The 13,889-nt window shown below is 47.8% G+C and overlaps 5 protein-coding genes across 5 annotated transcripts; 3 read left to right on the plus strand and 2 right to left on the minus strand.

The window, feature by feature from the left end:
- Positions 1-962: 962 nt before the first annotated feature.
- Positions 963-2,038, minus strand: EDB91DRAFT_804393 (uncharacterized protein). The gene is made up of 6 exons (XM_041328450.1): positions 1,872-2,038; positions 1,649-1,817; positions 1,575-1,590; positions 1,377-1,528; positions 1,145-1,311; positions 963-1,034 (listed from the first exon to the last, which is right to left on the minus strand). The coding sequence occupies exons 1-5, from the start codon at positions 1,908-1,910 to the stop codon at positions 1,289-1,291; spliced, it is 399 nt and encodes a 132-aa protein (XP_041172803.1). The 5' UTR covers positions 1,911-2,038; the 3' UTR covers positions 963-1,034; positions 1,145-1,288.
- Positions 2,039-5,274: 3,236 nt separating this feature from the next.
- EDB91DRAFT_1158949 (uncharacterized protein) lies at positions 5,275-5,831 on the plus strand. Its single transcript, XM_041319721.1, has one exon. The coding sequence runs from the start codon at positions 5,521-5,523 to the stop codon at positions 5,731-5,733; it is 213 nt and encodes a 70-aa protein (XP_041172804.1). The 5' UTR covers positions 5,275-5,520; the 3' UTR covers positions 5,734-5,831.
- A 2,069-nt stretch (positions 5,832-7,900) lies between these two features.
- EDB91DRAFT_1085649 (uncharacterized protein) lies at positions 7,901-8,603 on the plus strand (the record flags this gene model as incomplete). Its single annotated transcript, XM_041315919.1, has 3 exons — positions 7,901-8,094; positions 8,151-8,297; positions 8,348-8,603. 3 exons carry the CDS (start codon positions 7,901-7,903, stop codon positions 8,601-8,603), a joined length of 597 nt encoding a protein of 198 aa, XP_041172805.1.
- Positions 8,604-9,230: 627 nt separating this feature from the next.
- Positions 9,231-9,861, plus strand: EDB91DRAFT_1252921 (uncharacterized protein; the record flags this gene model as incomplete). Its single annotated transcript, XM_041323578.1, has 3 exons — positions 9,231-9,511; positions 9,563-9,729; positions 9,779-9,861. 3 exons carry the CDS (start codon positions 9,231-9,233, stop codon positions 9,859-9,861), a joined length of 531 nt encoding a protein of 176 aa, XP_041172806.1.
- Positions 9,862-11,829: 1,968 nt separating this feature from the next.
- EDB91DRAFT_1252923 (uncharacterized protein) lies at positions 11,830-12,975 on the minus strand (the record flags this gene model as incomplete). The annotated part of the gene is made up of 3 exons (XM_041323579.1): positions 11,830-12,162; positions 12,214-12,738; positions 12,835-12,975. The coding sequence occupies 3 exons, from the start codon at positions 12,973-12,975 to the stop codon at positions 11,830-11,832; spliced, it is 999 nt and encodes a 332-aa protein (XP_041172807.1).
- Positions 12,976-13,889: the final 914 nt, after the last annotated feature.

The raw sequence follows: 13,889 nt of genomic DNA on the forward strand, positions 1-13,889 counted from the left end.
GTCTTGTCGTCCTTGGAGAGCCGTGCACGGCACTGTACCCAGACATGACCGGCCTTTTGACAGTGGCCGCATTTAGGTCGCCATCCTACTATCCAGCCATCCCCTTTCGTCTCATCAAATCCTTTCGGTGGGACACGATCGCTGGTCTTGGGGTTGGAGGAGTTTCCTCCTCGGTGTCCAGAGAGCATGGCCACGTGGTCACTGCCACTGGTCCCAGCGCAGTGCAATTCCTGAGTCTTCAGGCGATTCACAACATCGCTGAAGTCTAGCGAAGTGTCGCTGTTGACGAGGGTTTGACGAAGGGGGTCGTAATAGTCAGGTAGGGTGCGCAATAGAACATGCACGAAGATTGCGTCCGGGATCTTGTACTCGTCCTTTGCCGCAGTTGTAACGACACTGGTGGTGGAGGGTGCGACTGTGGTGACAGAGAGAGCTGCAAGGTCTGATTTCAGCACGGTAAGGGTTTGCATGGTTTGGGCGATGGAGGCACTGTCATGCGCCTTGGGAATGGTGAACAGGCGGTCCAGGTATTGATTGAATCGAATAGCTTTTTGGGGAAGGTACTTCTTCTCTAGAGCAATCCACGCCACGTGCGGATCATCTATATTGCGGAGGTGGACGAAGTCCTGCGCATCAATTGCCGTGGACAGAGCGCTGAGAGCGAGGAGTCGGCGTTGCTTGTAGACTCGTACTCGCTCGTCGTGTTTCTCTGCGCGAATAATGTTTTGATCCACGTCCGTGAGTGTGGCTGGAGGTGATGGTTCCGTCTCGTCGCCGTTGATATATGGCCATAGTCCAATGCCGCCGGACCACATCTTAAAGCCAGTGGCCCATTGAGAGTAGTTGGATCCGTCGAGGGTGAGCTTCTCATGCGGATATCGTTCAGTTTTGGGAAGGGAGTCAGGAGACGACATGGTAGTGTCAGAGCCGAGTGGTTATCGGCGAGAGAATGAGAGATTTCGAGGAGAAGATGTCGCTACCCTTTAGTCAGGGCTCATAACCTGTTAAAGAGCGAGAACTAAGGTAGCGTGAGTCTCAGTCAATGGTAGAAAGACTCTATTCGTGTAAACTAACCTAAGGTAGCGTGAGTCTGTAGGACCGCTAGTAAGTATCATGTATAGTATAATATGAATGGTATGCGCACCTCAGTCAATGGTAGAAAGACTGAGGTGCGAGTATAGCGTCTAGCCATCCTTAATAGAAAAGAGAAAATGGTCAGTAACTAGGGTGGATGACGTCCAGTGACACTGGCAGCTAAGGTACATAGAACTGGAACAGTTAGATATATTTATCTGGAACCGGCTCGGTGCTCTGACGGATCACCTCTCAACAGATCTGTGCGGGAAGGGAAGTCAATACAGAGGGGCTTGGCGTACCTGTGGCTGTCTCAAGGTTCTTTTCTGATTTTCGTGCAAATACTGATAACAAATCCAAGACGTAGAGAAGAAGGCATTGGTTTGTACGTTGAATTAGGCGCTTGTACGTTTCAATCGCTTCATCATGGTTGAATGGCTTTTTTTCTGCATGTCTCAATTTAACTTTAGCTTGAGCTTCAAGCTTTCAAAACTCCTTACTCAAGATGTCCCGGAACTAATTGAGAAAGCCAGGAAGTCAGCCTCTATCAACAGCAAAAATAGCATATACTCACATCGTGATACATATCGTGTGGTATTACAGGTTCCTGAGTGAAGCATGAGTAGGCACAGCATAAAGCACCGAATGTCACTGATAGGCATCTGAGTTGAATATCTGAGAAAGACGCTTGCGACATCATGCGTTGTAAAGCGTTCCTTCCTGCCGTGCAAATATTTCCCGTACTGATGGGGAAAATAGTACATTAATAGTGCCAAGTATGAATCATCTGTACTCACCTGTGGGGGTGTCTCGAAAGCAGCTTGTAGATCTCGCATGGGCTAAGGAGAACCGTTGACACGAAACGTCCCCTCTGCCTCTGTAGCTGATAGATGCAAAGTGTTGAAATCGATGTTCACATCATATACGCCTACTTTGCAATGTCCCATCATGTTCTTTGAGATAGGGGCCACTGGGGAGACCAAGGTAAACAACTAGTCAGGGAGTCGAGACGGCGCAGCGCAGCTCCACCCACCATTTCGCCACGACGATGGGGACGTACCCCCAGACATACAGCTCACCGTCTGTATTGGCGGTCACAATGTGCACGCTGGCATATCGCATGCTCTCCTCGAGCGGTTTATGACAAAAAAACTGGATGTTTTTCCTGGACTACAGCTGAATGATAGATTACGTATTAAACATCATGCGCCGGAAGTGAGCACCGGGAATAGTACAGACCTTTACTTCGGTTGGAATCCGTTTTGCGATTCTGCGTGTGGGTGAACTGGGTTCACCACTTGGGCATGGTGGAAGCTTGGAAGAGCTATGCCTAGGCTCAGGGATATGGAGGGTAGTCCTGCAGATTGTTGCTTTTTGAGATGAAACCAGAAGGGAAGATGCGCGGAAGGAATCCTGGCTAACACGGGCCACGATTGGGAGAGTGGTGTATTGAAGGGGACAGTACTTGAAGGGTTGTAGATTACTGTGGACCAGCTAGTGCTAGTGGACACTGGACAAGGATCGTGTCGTCGACGGTCGTGATGCCCACGGCATACTACGGAGACCCTTCTGCCATCGATGCATAGTAGACGTTGACATGTCGTAACGTACTTAGCCTTACTCGTTTTATTCTGTCTTTGCTAAAGTAATTATATCCTTTATTTTAGCCGCAGTGCTGTCGCGACTCGCGATGCACTAGCACAACGAACACACCGCTCCCGCCCATACCAGCAGTCTCCACGAGCTCCTTCAGTATCTGTCCGAGTGGCTACTGGTACAGTAGTAGTTGGCAGGCTTGACAGCTTCGAGACCTAGAAGCGAATACCTATACCATGTCGTGCGGCACCGTGCACTGGTGCTTCCATTATAATACACAGGACATGGCACAATTGAACTCGCGAGTCGTCATTTCGAGCATATCTCGAAGGAGAATATTTGTTCTCTTTAAGGGCGCTACTTTCCGGCGTGTCCACGTTCTTGTCCACATTCGCTTCCAATATTAATGCTCCTTCCCAGCTCCTCGCTGGTGACCCAAGGCATATGAGGGCGGTGTGCTCGCCCTCCCTGGTACGGTCTTCCTTCCAAACGGACGTAAGACGGCGTATGTAAGGGCTTCATTCTCACTGTGTACTGAGTCACAGGTGAATGAAGCGCTGAAGCGCCTGAGAACAGTGTTATTGAAGGAGAGAGGACAGGCGTATATAGGCTGCATAAACAAACTACATATCACTGCACATATACCAGAACAGGTCGAATACTCGGAATACCGAACAGGAAAACGACGAGGTACAGAATTGAGCTTCCATATCTCATGATATCACCAAGCGATGCCGTTATCCCAGGAGTGGAACTGCAAACCGTGATGAGGACGACCAACAAAAGCGTCAGCCTAAAATGTATTTCTCAGTCCCATTGGGAGAGGCGCTACTGGTTATGAGGTCTAGGAAAATGGACATTCCCAACACATCGTAGGAAGCGATATTCCACAGATCCCCATCTAGCCTTGACCACGAACGCCACAATATTGAGACAAAGAGACAAAGATCACTGGACAAAGGGGAACAAGTCTGAAAGACCACAGTGGATGACTATTGTGTTTTTATATTTGACGAGTTAGTTGAGAGTAGTTAGAACACCTATCAAGTCACCCCACGTACGATGTCCCTTTCACTCGAGCAAGTAGCCCAAAGCCTCAAGGTCACTAAATTATTGTTCTTCAGTATTACATATATTGATTGAACCTCGCCTCAACCCCATAGATTTCCTCGTTCACCGAGGAGTCGCCTCAGATCGATATTCAGTGTCCCCCTAGACAAAACAAAGCTCAACATTACGGTTATCGCATCACCCAAAATTTCATTCTCACCTTCGAGAACGAGGTCAAAACATTCATCGATCCCACCGATTTTTATGATGCCACATGCGTGTCGTTGACTCGCAATTGGCTTCTGAAAGAGTTTCGCCTCCGTCAATTGGATTACAAATGCTGTGTCGACCCGGTCCTCAGGCTGGAGGACGACTCGATGGGGGCGAATGACGAAAAAGAGGACCAAGTCCCGGAGTCTGAGCGCGAGCCTGAGGACTTGAATGACGACTCAGAGTGGATGAACGACGAGAAGGAGGTCCAGGTCCCGGAGTTTGTGCATGACGACTCGGAGTGGGAGAACGACGAAAAGGAGGTCTTGGTCCTGGTGTTTGAGCGCGATCCTGAGCAAGACGAAAAGGAGGACCAGGTTCTGGAGTCTGTGCATGACGACTCAGAGAGGGAGATTGACGAAAAGGAGGATGAGATTCCGGAGTCTGAGCCCGAGCCTCGAGATTTATTTGACGAAAAGGAGGAGGATATTGATGAAAAGGAAGACCAGATCCCGGAGTATCCCCAGGATTTGCACAACTCGCAATGGGAGAACGATGGAAAAGAGGTCCAGGTCCCGGAGTATCTCCAGGATTGGCACGACGCCTCGCAGTGGGAGAATGACGAGAAGGAAGATCAGGTCTCGCAGGCTGAGCCCAAGCATGAGGAATTGTATGATGAAAAGGAAGAGGATGCAAACGAACACGAAGATGAGGGCTATACAAGCGCCATTGAAGACGAAGACGAATTTAGCAACGACGAAGACGGGGACGATTCCGTGGCCGTGGTTATCTCCGTTTGTTCAAATGATCCCACCAGCTTTCAAGCACGACCGACACAAGAACAAATGGACTTGTTGACGGCGTTGCTCGGTCACCCACCTCGGTGGTGGGTGAGTTATAGGAACCTATAAGTCGTTGCTTAGCGCTTACATGGAACGACCATGATCTTCACACAAATCCCCGGTGCGGCGGCTCCATCACAAATCACTCAACACAAATCGGGCTCAGGTAAATTGCTGGACCTGCCGCAATATGCCTTATTAGCGTACACAACGTGTCAACTATTGACCAGAAGTCCCCAAATAACATTTTTGAACGAATAATATGATGACTCCCCCGCTTGGTAGAACGAGGGCTCACGTTTCCGTGCTCCCAAGCACGCCAGTCTCGCAATCACCGATTATGTACGGCCCCGTGCCAAACTTTGACTACGTCATTCTTTTTGCACCAGAAACAAAATGTAAGTACAGAGTAATTACTGGATACAATCCTTTTGCAGCATTCGCAATTGCAAGACGCAGTTGCTCATGGGGCTCCCCTCAGAGAAACCCAACTTTCTCATCACACTCTCTCCCAAACAAACCCTATTCGCATCTCTCGCAACCGAGTTCTCGCTCATTCCACCACCTCCCGAGACGCCATCCCGCTCGCCCCAAATCCCCAACCACAAGCCCCGTCTTAAGTTCACCCCATCCTCTGCTCGTCCCCATCCTCCGCGGACTGACAGAGAGCTTCGCAGCTGAGTTCACTGATGACTCTGGAGTCAACGCTACCGCAAAATACGGGGAAGGATTATGGGCTGGCAGTCAGATGGGTCTCGTTACAGGATTCCAGACGAAGGTGGACCCCCACGTTGTCTTTGCAGGTGGCGGTCAGCTGTTCAGTGATTCATATACAAGGAAGGAACTTCCTCCTGGGACGTCATCTAGAAACTCGCAGTTCGTGAGGGTCATTTCTGCGTGGGTTTTCCAGGAAACACTTAGACTACATATTGACAACGTCGAGGATCATCGTGTTAAGTAACGAAACTGAGGCGCCCGAGATGTATACCATTAACGACGAGATTGTGAGTTGCCTGCAGGTTTCAAGGTATGACGTCTTGTATACACAGCACACATCTCTTCAAACACCCGCAGTGGGGGTTTGGGTATACCTGCGGGTGGGTGAGACTGCCGACAACCCACGGGTAGTCATATTCTATGTATTCAAGTGTTTGAGATTTTCTCTATTCCAAAATCTCCATTGCTCGACCGGCAGCGAAAAGCAAGCACGTTGATCAACTCAACTACTAGTAATTTACGCATCGTGCCATCAACTATACTGCACCGATGCGAACGCAGAAACACGACTCACTGTAGTTCACTGTCGCAACATGCCATCCACTTATTGCCACCCACTCATGTACTGCTGCATAAAGTATAGACGAACTACCACGCCGGTGAGTCATGTGGTTAAATCCAGCGCGCAAACTACTCATACTCACAAACCATTCGCATGTCTGCCCTAGGCAACACTCTGAAGTATAATCGCAAAACAAAGGACATTGGTCACTGGCAGCGTCGCTGGCAGGTACTGGTGCTGCAGATATTGACGCTGTCAAAGTAGCAATACCTGCGAGGACAAAGGATAAACGCATTGTTTGTGAATGGGATCAATTAAATCTCAAGGGGACAGTAGGAAGACAACACACTTTTATGTACTGAATATTGTTCTTCGTGGTAATGTAGGAAGAACCTATCCACCTGAAATCCGCTTTCGATATCTGGGATGCCAGCAGAATGCCACCTAAGATCTCGAGAACTTAGTTCATACAGACGGTCCGATCATGACTTACTTACCTTGTGAAGCAAGGTCTATTGGCAATTGACGTGGAACAAAATATCTCCTTGCGAAGCAAAGTTAATGTCAGATCGAATCCGCTGTCTGGATGTCAATACTGGCTGATGTTGACAGCAGTGCCAGTACTACTATTTGAATCGATATTCTAAGAGCCAGTTTGGCAACGAGATGTTGCCCAACATTTGGCAAATGTCGTGTGAGAGGTTCTCGGCTTGGATTTCGCTGAAGGTCGGAGCTTGAATGGTATAGTTGAACCCTAGACTAGGGTACATCGGCAAATCACTTTGCCTCTGTGGGCTCTGTACAGCTCTGTACAGAAGGGACCAAGCTGTGGCCAGCCATTTTTTGGTGGTGGGAAAAAAAGTGTTTTGCTGATGTAAGCTCTAGTATTAGCATGTCTGACTTCAATTATAGACTGGACTTGGGCAAATTTCGACCATAGAGATTGGATGACTTTCCGTAGGCTAAATAATCCGGAATAGATTATTTCGGAGCCTGAAATAAATCCCCGACTCCACTTTAGTGGAAGAGGGTTTTGTCGCAAGGAAATGACTATTTCTCTGCAAACGGACCTGTGGGTGTGGGAAAATGTGGGTGTGGGAAGATGTGCGCTTGCTTAGTTCGGTGGTCAATGTTGTGGGAAAGCATCGCGCTGTCCTTTTTCTTTCTCCACCAAATACTTGCAGATACACTAGGAAAAAGCACGCACTGCGGCAGGCACATGTGAGTATAATTCGTTTGTTTCATTGCAGTATAGCTTATGTGTGTTCAGGGTTTTTCTTACAAAGTTGCCTTGTCGTTTGGCTCGAGTCCTTGATGAAGGACAATGTCCTCCTTTCGATGAGCCCCACGATGTGAACAAATATCCCCGTTATTATGATGCACTCTATTATCCACGATCTAATCTTGCGTTTTTGAAACATCTGAATGTTTTTGTACATGGTTGAAGTCTTCGCTTAAATCTCATCCTCTGTGTTGCTTGAAGTGCCGCTGGTCAAATTTTCATGGTTGTGTTTCGTACGACGGTGTTAGTATCACTATATGCCACCAACAAAAATCATTGACTACAACACCAGGTGAATTTGCAGATGCAAGTTACTGTCATTGTGTTGTCTTTTGCAAGCTTTCCTCTCATGATGCCCTCTCTGTCGAGAAGTGCCTGCCTTCAAGGCTAGACATCTACCCGACATGGTTCTATTACAGCGAGGAAATTCAAGAGCAACATTTATCGGTCCTTCTGGATGGTGTCTTGGTTGATTGTGTTTCTCGTCTCTCCGTTCTGTGAGGAAAAACAAAAAAGGATTGCGTGCGCGCGGTGCTACATCATTTTGCTGCCATCCGACTACGAGTGATGCATTCGAGTAAGGATCAACTGCAAATATTACTTTCCCGTACCCCAATCATTGCAGAAGGTAGCCAACTCATTCCTTGTTTGGCAAGGTACTTCGGCGATATGTATGGAAAAAATGTTTTTGAGGCTCTGTGTCAACCACCGCCACCACAGGTTTGTGTCTTTGATCCTGTCGACGTGCCGAAAATCCGTTGGTCTGCTCTCCCGATTACACATTTAGTTCAGAGGCTTCATAAACTGACTATCGAAGTACTTTCAGATTGTATACATGGTCTACCTTCGAAGGGGCGTCCGTCGATAAACTGCTGCTCACGTCAGAAGACTTGCAATGGTCTTGCTGTTCACATTCACAACTCAAAGAGGGTATGATTGTTGAGTTAGAGGTCATCTTAAAACTGTAAGTCCTTGGTTCTTTTGAATAGGGTTTGATATTCTGACATCTTGTAGGTGGACTATCAAACCACGTAGAGACAACCCCAACCCCCACGATGTCAATGGTTCTTGTATATACCAGATCATGCTGCAACACATGCAACTTCTGCCTTGCACTAAGTACACTCAGCCCGTTTTTGTGGACTCGCTCAAGGATAGGAAGGGGAAAAGAAAGGCCGCGGACGAGACGACGGGGCAGTCGCCCACTAAAAAAGGTTCTTTTACTGGTGTACCTGACGAGGATGAGTTGGAGTATACTATGGTCGAGTAGGTTCACACGATTGTCTTTCTTGGTGGCTTTTTTTGTCTTGGGCTCGATTCTGCCACTCGAACTGTATAAATGACCTATACTATATTGTTGTTATGAATATCTGCGAATCATATCTTGTCTGTGTTTTCTTGCGGAGTCGGGGATTGGCGCTCGCACCGCTACGATTTGCAATCTTGTCAACAATTTAATCTATGCAATGATCATCAGCAAAACCCTAACCCTATGTGTAGCGAAGTCCCCCCATGTACAGTGCTGTACAGGCCACACAGCGCCACACAGCGCCATACAGTGCTGTATATGGGGGGACCTTAACTTAGGGTTTTGCTGATGATAATCCCCCATACACTTAGTTCTTTAGATTTAGTCCAGTCCTCAATGGACAATCTTGCAATGCAGTACCAGCTTCTCAACAACAACAAGGCAGAACTTTTTCATGACGATGAAGGAGCTTAGGTAGTAGCTGCAGCCCTCATTTGTGGGATCGAGGTATCACGGCAAGAGCGCATTGACGCGTGGAACCCCCATCATTCATACCTTTGCCAACCCCAGCTTCTCCCCAATCCTCGCATCAACACCCCTTGGCAGGTGTTATACAACAGCCAGAACGATCGAGCATTTATTACCACCATGGGTATTGATGTAACTACCTTCACCTTGCTGCTCACCACAGGTTTTGCCCAACTCTGGTATGAGACACCCATCCTTCGTGATGATGTGAATGCGCATGGAAATACACACATTGAATGGTGCTCACTCGATGCTGCAGGGGCACTTGGACTCGTATTGTATTATCTCAGCTCCACTATGCACGCTATCAGCCTCCAGCAAATTTTCGCTATCATCCCCAGCACCGTCACCCACTATCTTAAATTTGGCCTTAACCTTCTCCTGCTCACCCTCCGCACCATGTGAGATGCCAAAATTTGATGGCTTGAAGGCCCAGAATTCGAATGCTGTAGTGCGCTTGTTGTCGCACGTCATGGGAGACTTGCAGGGGCGTTCAGCAGCATAGATGGTCTTAAATTACCAGTACAAACATCAGATGATGTTAACATTGAGAATGCAACATTCAACGGTTGGCTCTCTGAGCATTTCATCAGCTCAGTGTTGGCATTCTCAGCTGAAGGTGAGTTTGATGCCGAATTCGCACTTCACTCATTAACTATAAGTCGCAGGGGTTATTATTGCTGCCAGGATGAATGCCCCTGATAGCTGGCATGACTCATGCCTCGTGCAACAAATTTATGCCTCCCTTTGAGACCATACTCCCCCAGGTTACTACATTGTGGCTGATACAGCCTTCCCACGTGGGACGAATGACATCCAAGGCCGGATCTGTGCGCCCCTCAAACAAGGCCAACAAGTCCAAGGGTCACTTGCTGAAATTGAGGAACGCATGGCATTCAATCACGAGCTCCTCTCATACTGGCAGACTGCTGAATGGGTGTCACGAATCCCAAATATGAACCATTTTTCATTTCTCGGTTTTCCTTTGGCTACTTCCAGTAACCGAGCTGGTCACGTGACTTCACGTCATAGGTCACCCATTGCTTCTCCGATTGGCTCCCCTACTCCACGGGCTAGAACAATCTCGCTTCCTAAAGAAGAACTGGTCGGATCTTGGGTTTCTATTTAGTAACCGTCTGACTCAGTTGCTTATATATCATGATGTCATACTTACTCATCTGCAGTATCGTACGACTCTTTTCTCATTGGCTGATTTCTTTCGTACTCAGATATCTCCGACTCAATGTTATGTATAAGAGTAGGGTAGTTAGCGTAAGAGCTCCTTAGACTTAACCTCTTCGTTTCTACTGTTGTAGTGACCTAGACGTCAATGCTCAATCTATCCTGTTGCTCATTATCATCTCTGACCGAGTCCTAGTGGTTGTGCACTCACCTTCAACATTATTGTTGGATGTCGGTCATAACAATGGGGGATGTGTGGTCTTCAAGGTGGTTTTGGGAGATTGCGTGTACCGCTTGAAATTGCTAACAAAGATTCGCGGGGTGATCTCATTGAGATCTGTGTTCGATTGCACAATCTGCATGCAATCTGAGTCAGCATCAACCAAATCTGCACGGTGTACCTTAAGTATTGGCAGGAGACAGCTGATGATGCCGCCATCTGGCAAGACTTTGAGAACATGTTATTTTCTGAGCAAAGGCAGAAAGATTGGGTTAGTCGTTTCCATGTCGCACTAGAGTACTTGTAGTAGAGGTACATCTGCATCAATTTGAATACTCTTGAGCAATCATCGATAAGGTCTGAATGATAGGTCTGGAGTTAATGGTGAGTTCCGCCAGTTGTGCTCACTGTATACTCGTGAGGAATCATTGATAAGGTCTGAATGATAGGTCTGGAGTTAATGGTGAGTTTGGCCAGTCACGCTCGCTGTATACTCACATGGAATCATCGATAAGGTCTGAACGATAGGTCTGGAGTTAATGGTGAGCTCTGCCAGTCACTTGGGATCCACAAAGTAGACTGGCATGGGAGGTGGGACCCTCTGAGCATGATAGAAGAGATGTGGCAGAGGCTGGATTCGGTTAGAAGACAATCAGAGTAAGGAAGAGAAATGAGGTTTGAACAGTCATTTTTCAATTCTCAATGAAGTGCGAGTTAGAAGACAATCAGAGTAAGGAAGAGATATGAGGCTTTTGGTAAGGGTAACTAGTAAACAGCTCGAGACTACACTTCCGTGCTCTGTGGCTCACAGGCATCCTCCCCACTGTTGGGGTCTGTAGGCTCTGGGATGCCTTCCCTGCGAGAACGACTTGGATAAACCACAGTATTGCGTGGATGTCCACCATGGGAACGTGGTCTGCTTGCCCAGCGGTACGGCTCTGATCTGTGTGACAGTCCTGCACAGCAAGGAGATGGAGAAGTACCAAAATCAATAGGGGTAACATCTCTAAAGTGAGGAGAATTCGAACAACAATCAGACATGTTGGCGAGGGTGTCTGTATCACTGTGCCAGATGACACTTTGGCCTCCGTTGGGGTAATAGGTATAATTCGCCTGTTTGGGTTTGTGTTGATGACAGGCATGGCGAGGAGCTGAGTTGGGATGGGCATTGCAAGGAGCTGGGTTGGGAGCAGACCCGTGCATCTGCATCATTTCGACACAAAGTTGACTAAGGTCACATTCACGTTCAACACTGTAGAGTTTGCTGCATAAGTCATACAGTTGAGTGCGTAACTGCTCTGTGACTGCATTCACATCTCATAGCTGCTGCGCTTGGGTAAGCAGCTGTGTGTTTGCAATGGATCGGTTGGTACGTTGCTCGTCCCAAGCTTCCTGGATGGCAGGGTCAAAGGTCCCACTGATGTGCGTGAGCAACTCTGAGGCAGCTGCACCTCGGCGGCGTGGCACAAGTGACTGCCGTATGCTCGATGGGGGGAGTAACATTTTGCAAGTCATCATGACTGTTGTTGGCATCGAGTCATTGAGGTCGTGTGTACCAGCACGCTCATTGATGAGCATGTCAATCTCATGGGCACAAGTTACATCAGGGGGACAGATGCCATCACCAGTGGACTTCGTGGTTTTCACCAACTGAGGTTGTTATGTGAGATGTGGGTAGAAATACTTGAATGTAAGACTTACTTGTTTGAACTTGGTTTCAAGCGACATGGCTTTGCGAGGAGGACGTTTGTGCTTCCTTGCCCACTCACTGTACTTCAAATGGATCGCTTGCCACCCTTTCTGGCCCAGAGGGCACTCATCTTCGACAAAGTCCAGGAGGACTTGGATGTCAGTCACACTGTAATTGTTAGACCCACTGGACCAGCTGCATTTGGCCCCAGGCCTTGGGTCATCTTTGTTGTCCTCAGCTGCGCATGTGTGCTTGGGAGCATGGTCAGTATTCTCTTTCCCCTTGCCTTTGTTGGCTTTGGCTGCAGTCTTGCGACGTGCACCAGCAGTACTGATGGCAGGTGCATATCCTTGAGCCTTGGCAATTGCCACGGGGTCATGAAGCTCTCTATCTGGTGAGTCGGGGAGTGGAATCTGAGCAGCGCCCAGAACAAGATGCGAGCCAGATGGTATGGCTGGTGGTTCAGATGCGTGACCATATTGGGAGAAGTCAGCACGAGTGGTGAGTCCATACGTCAAGGGTGTAGCGGCAGGTTGCTGCAAGGTGGTGAGCCCATGTCACGAAGCTTAAAGAACAACGAATTGACTTACTTGATATGACACGCGATCTTCAGGCCAGTGTGATCAAGTGACGGCCTGAGTGATCCCAGGATGGGACTGCCAAATTCCCGCATGATCGTGCGCATACGCATTCCCTGCACCATCATAATGCAACTCAGGATTCAATGGGCTATCAGGGTTGAACATAGATTGGGAAGGAGGGATATCAGACATTGTAGGGACTGCTGTATGAACACACTTACCTTATGACTGGAAATGTGCTGAACCCATATAGTCCTTGAGTTTGTTGAGCCGTCCGAAGGAAGGGCCGGGTGTGTTTTTTCATTGAAAAACTGCAAAATGCAAGTGCCCTGCACTAGTAACAATGCCACACAAGTGCACCAGCCCAATATGTAGCAATTGTGAGGGAGCTGGCTGTAAATGTAGGGATGGAAAGTAAATTTTCATTGACAGAGGGTGGGGATTGGTTGAGCTAGGCGCTGGCTGATATTGCATGGGATGGGAGGCACAGGCCAATGCAGCGTAGTCAGGTCATAGTTTCATACTAAGGACTTGGTATTAAAGTCTAAACAGATGAGGGAGAAAAATGTGTCAACAAAGTTGGCAAGATGTTGACGACGCACCTTTGTGTGACCTCAAGTGGTGCCACACACATTGAGCAATGCATATTACATCAGCAAATATTGCTGGCATTAGTGGCCTAAAATGGACAAAAGGCGGATATTCAAGTCTGTAGGGGGGGGGTCCTACAGATCAAAATAGAATTAAGGTTTGAAAGAGGGGGGCAAAAAATATTTGTTTGCAAATTCACCTCAAATGAACAGCAGCATCATGGCACACCTTCCTAATGTAGTCAAATTTATGATATGATATTATAATCTATATATTTCGAGCCTATGGAAAGTCATCCATTACGTAGTCTTGAACAAGTGGACTCAGGCAAATTTCGACAATGGAGATTATGTGGGCGAGATTATGTGGGGCTTGGATGCAATTTATAAGGTACCATATGGTGCTGCGTCGCCGGGTGGTGGTTGTGTTTATTGTTTGATTTTTTTTTACCAGCGGAAGGGCGCATAATGAACAGTAGCATTTCCAAGCAAGTACTGTGAATGACTGCATAAAGT

Source organism: Suillus paluster (genome assembly GCF_016628075.1).
Source record: "Suillus paluster strain FC165 chromosome Unknown EDB91scaffold_75, whole genome shotgun sequence".
Taxonomy (NCBI): Eukaryota; Fungi; Basidiomycota; class Agaricomycetes; order Boletales; family Suillaceae; genus Suillus; species Suillus paluster.

Coding starts and splice junctions, on each gene's coding strand:
- EDB91DRAFT_804393 (XM_041328450.1), bottom strand. CDS start 1,910: ATGCGAGATCTACAAGCTGCTTTCGAGACACCCCCACAG. Junction 1,818..1,871: donor CTTTCGAGACACCCCCACAG/GTGAGTACAGAT, acceptor TTTCCCCATCAG/TACGGGAAATATTTGCACGG. Junction 1,312..1,376: donor GAACCTTGAGACAGCCACAG/GTACGCCAAGCC, acceptor GTGATCCGTCAG/AGCACCGAGCCGGTTCCAGA.
- EDB91DRAFT_1158949 (XM_041319721.1), top strand. CDS start 5,521: ATGGGTCTCGTTACAGGATTCCAGACGAAGGTGGACCCCCACGTTGTC.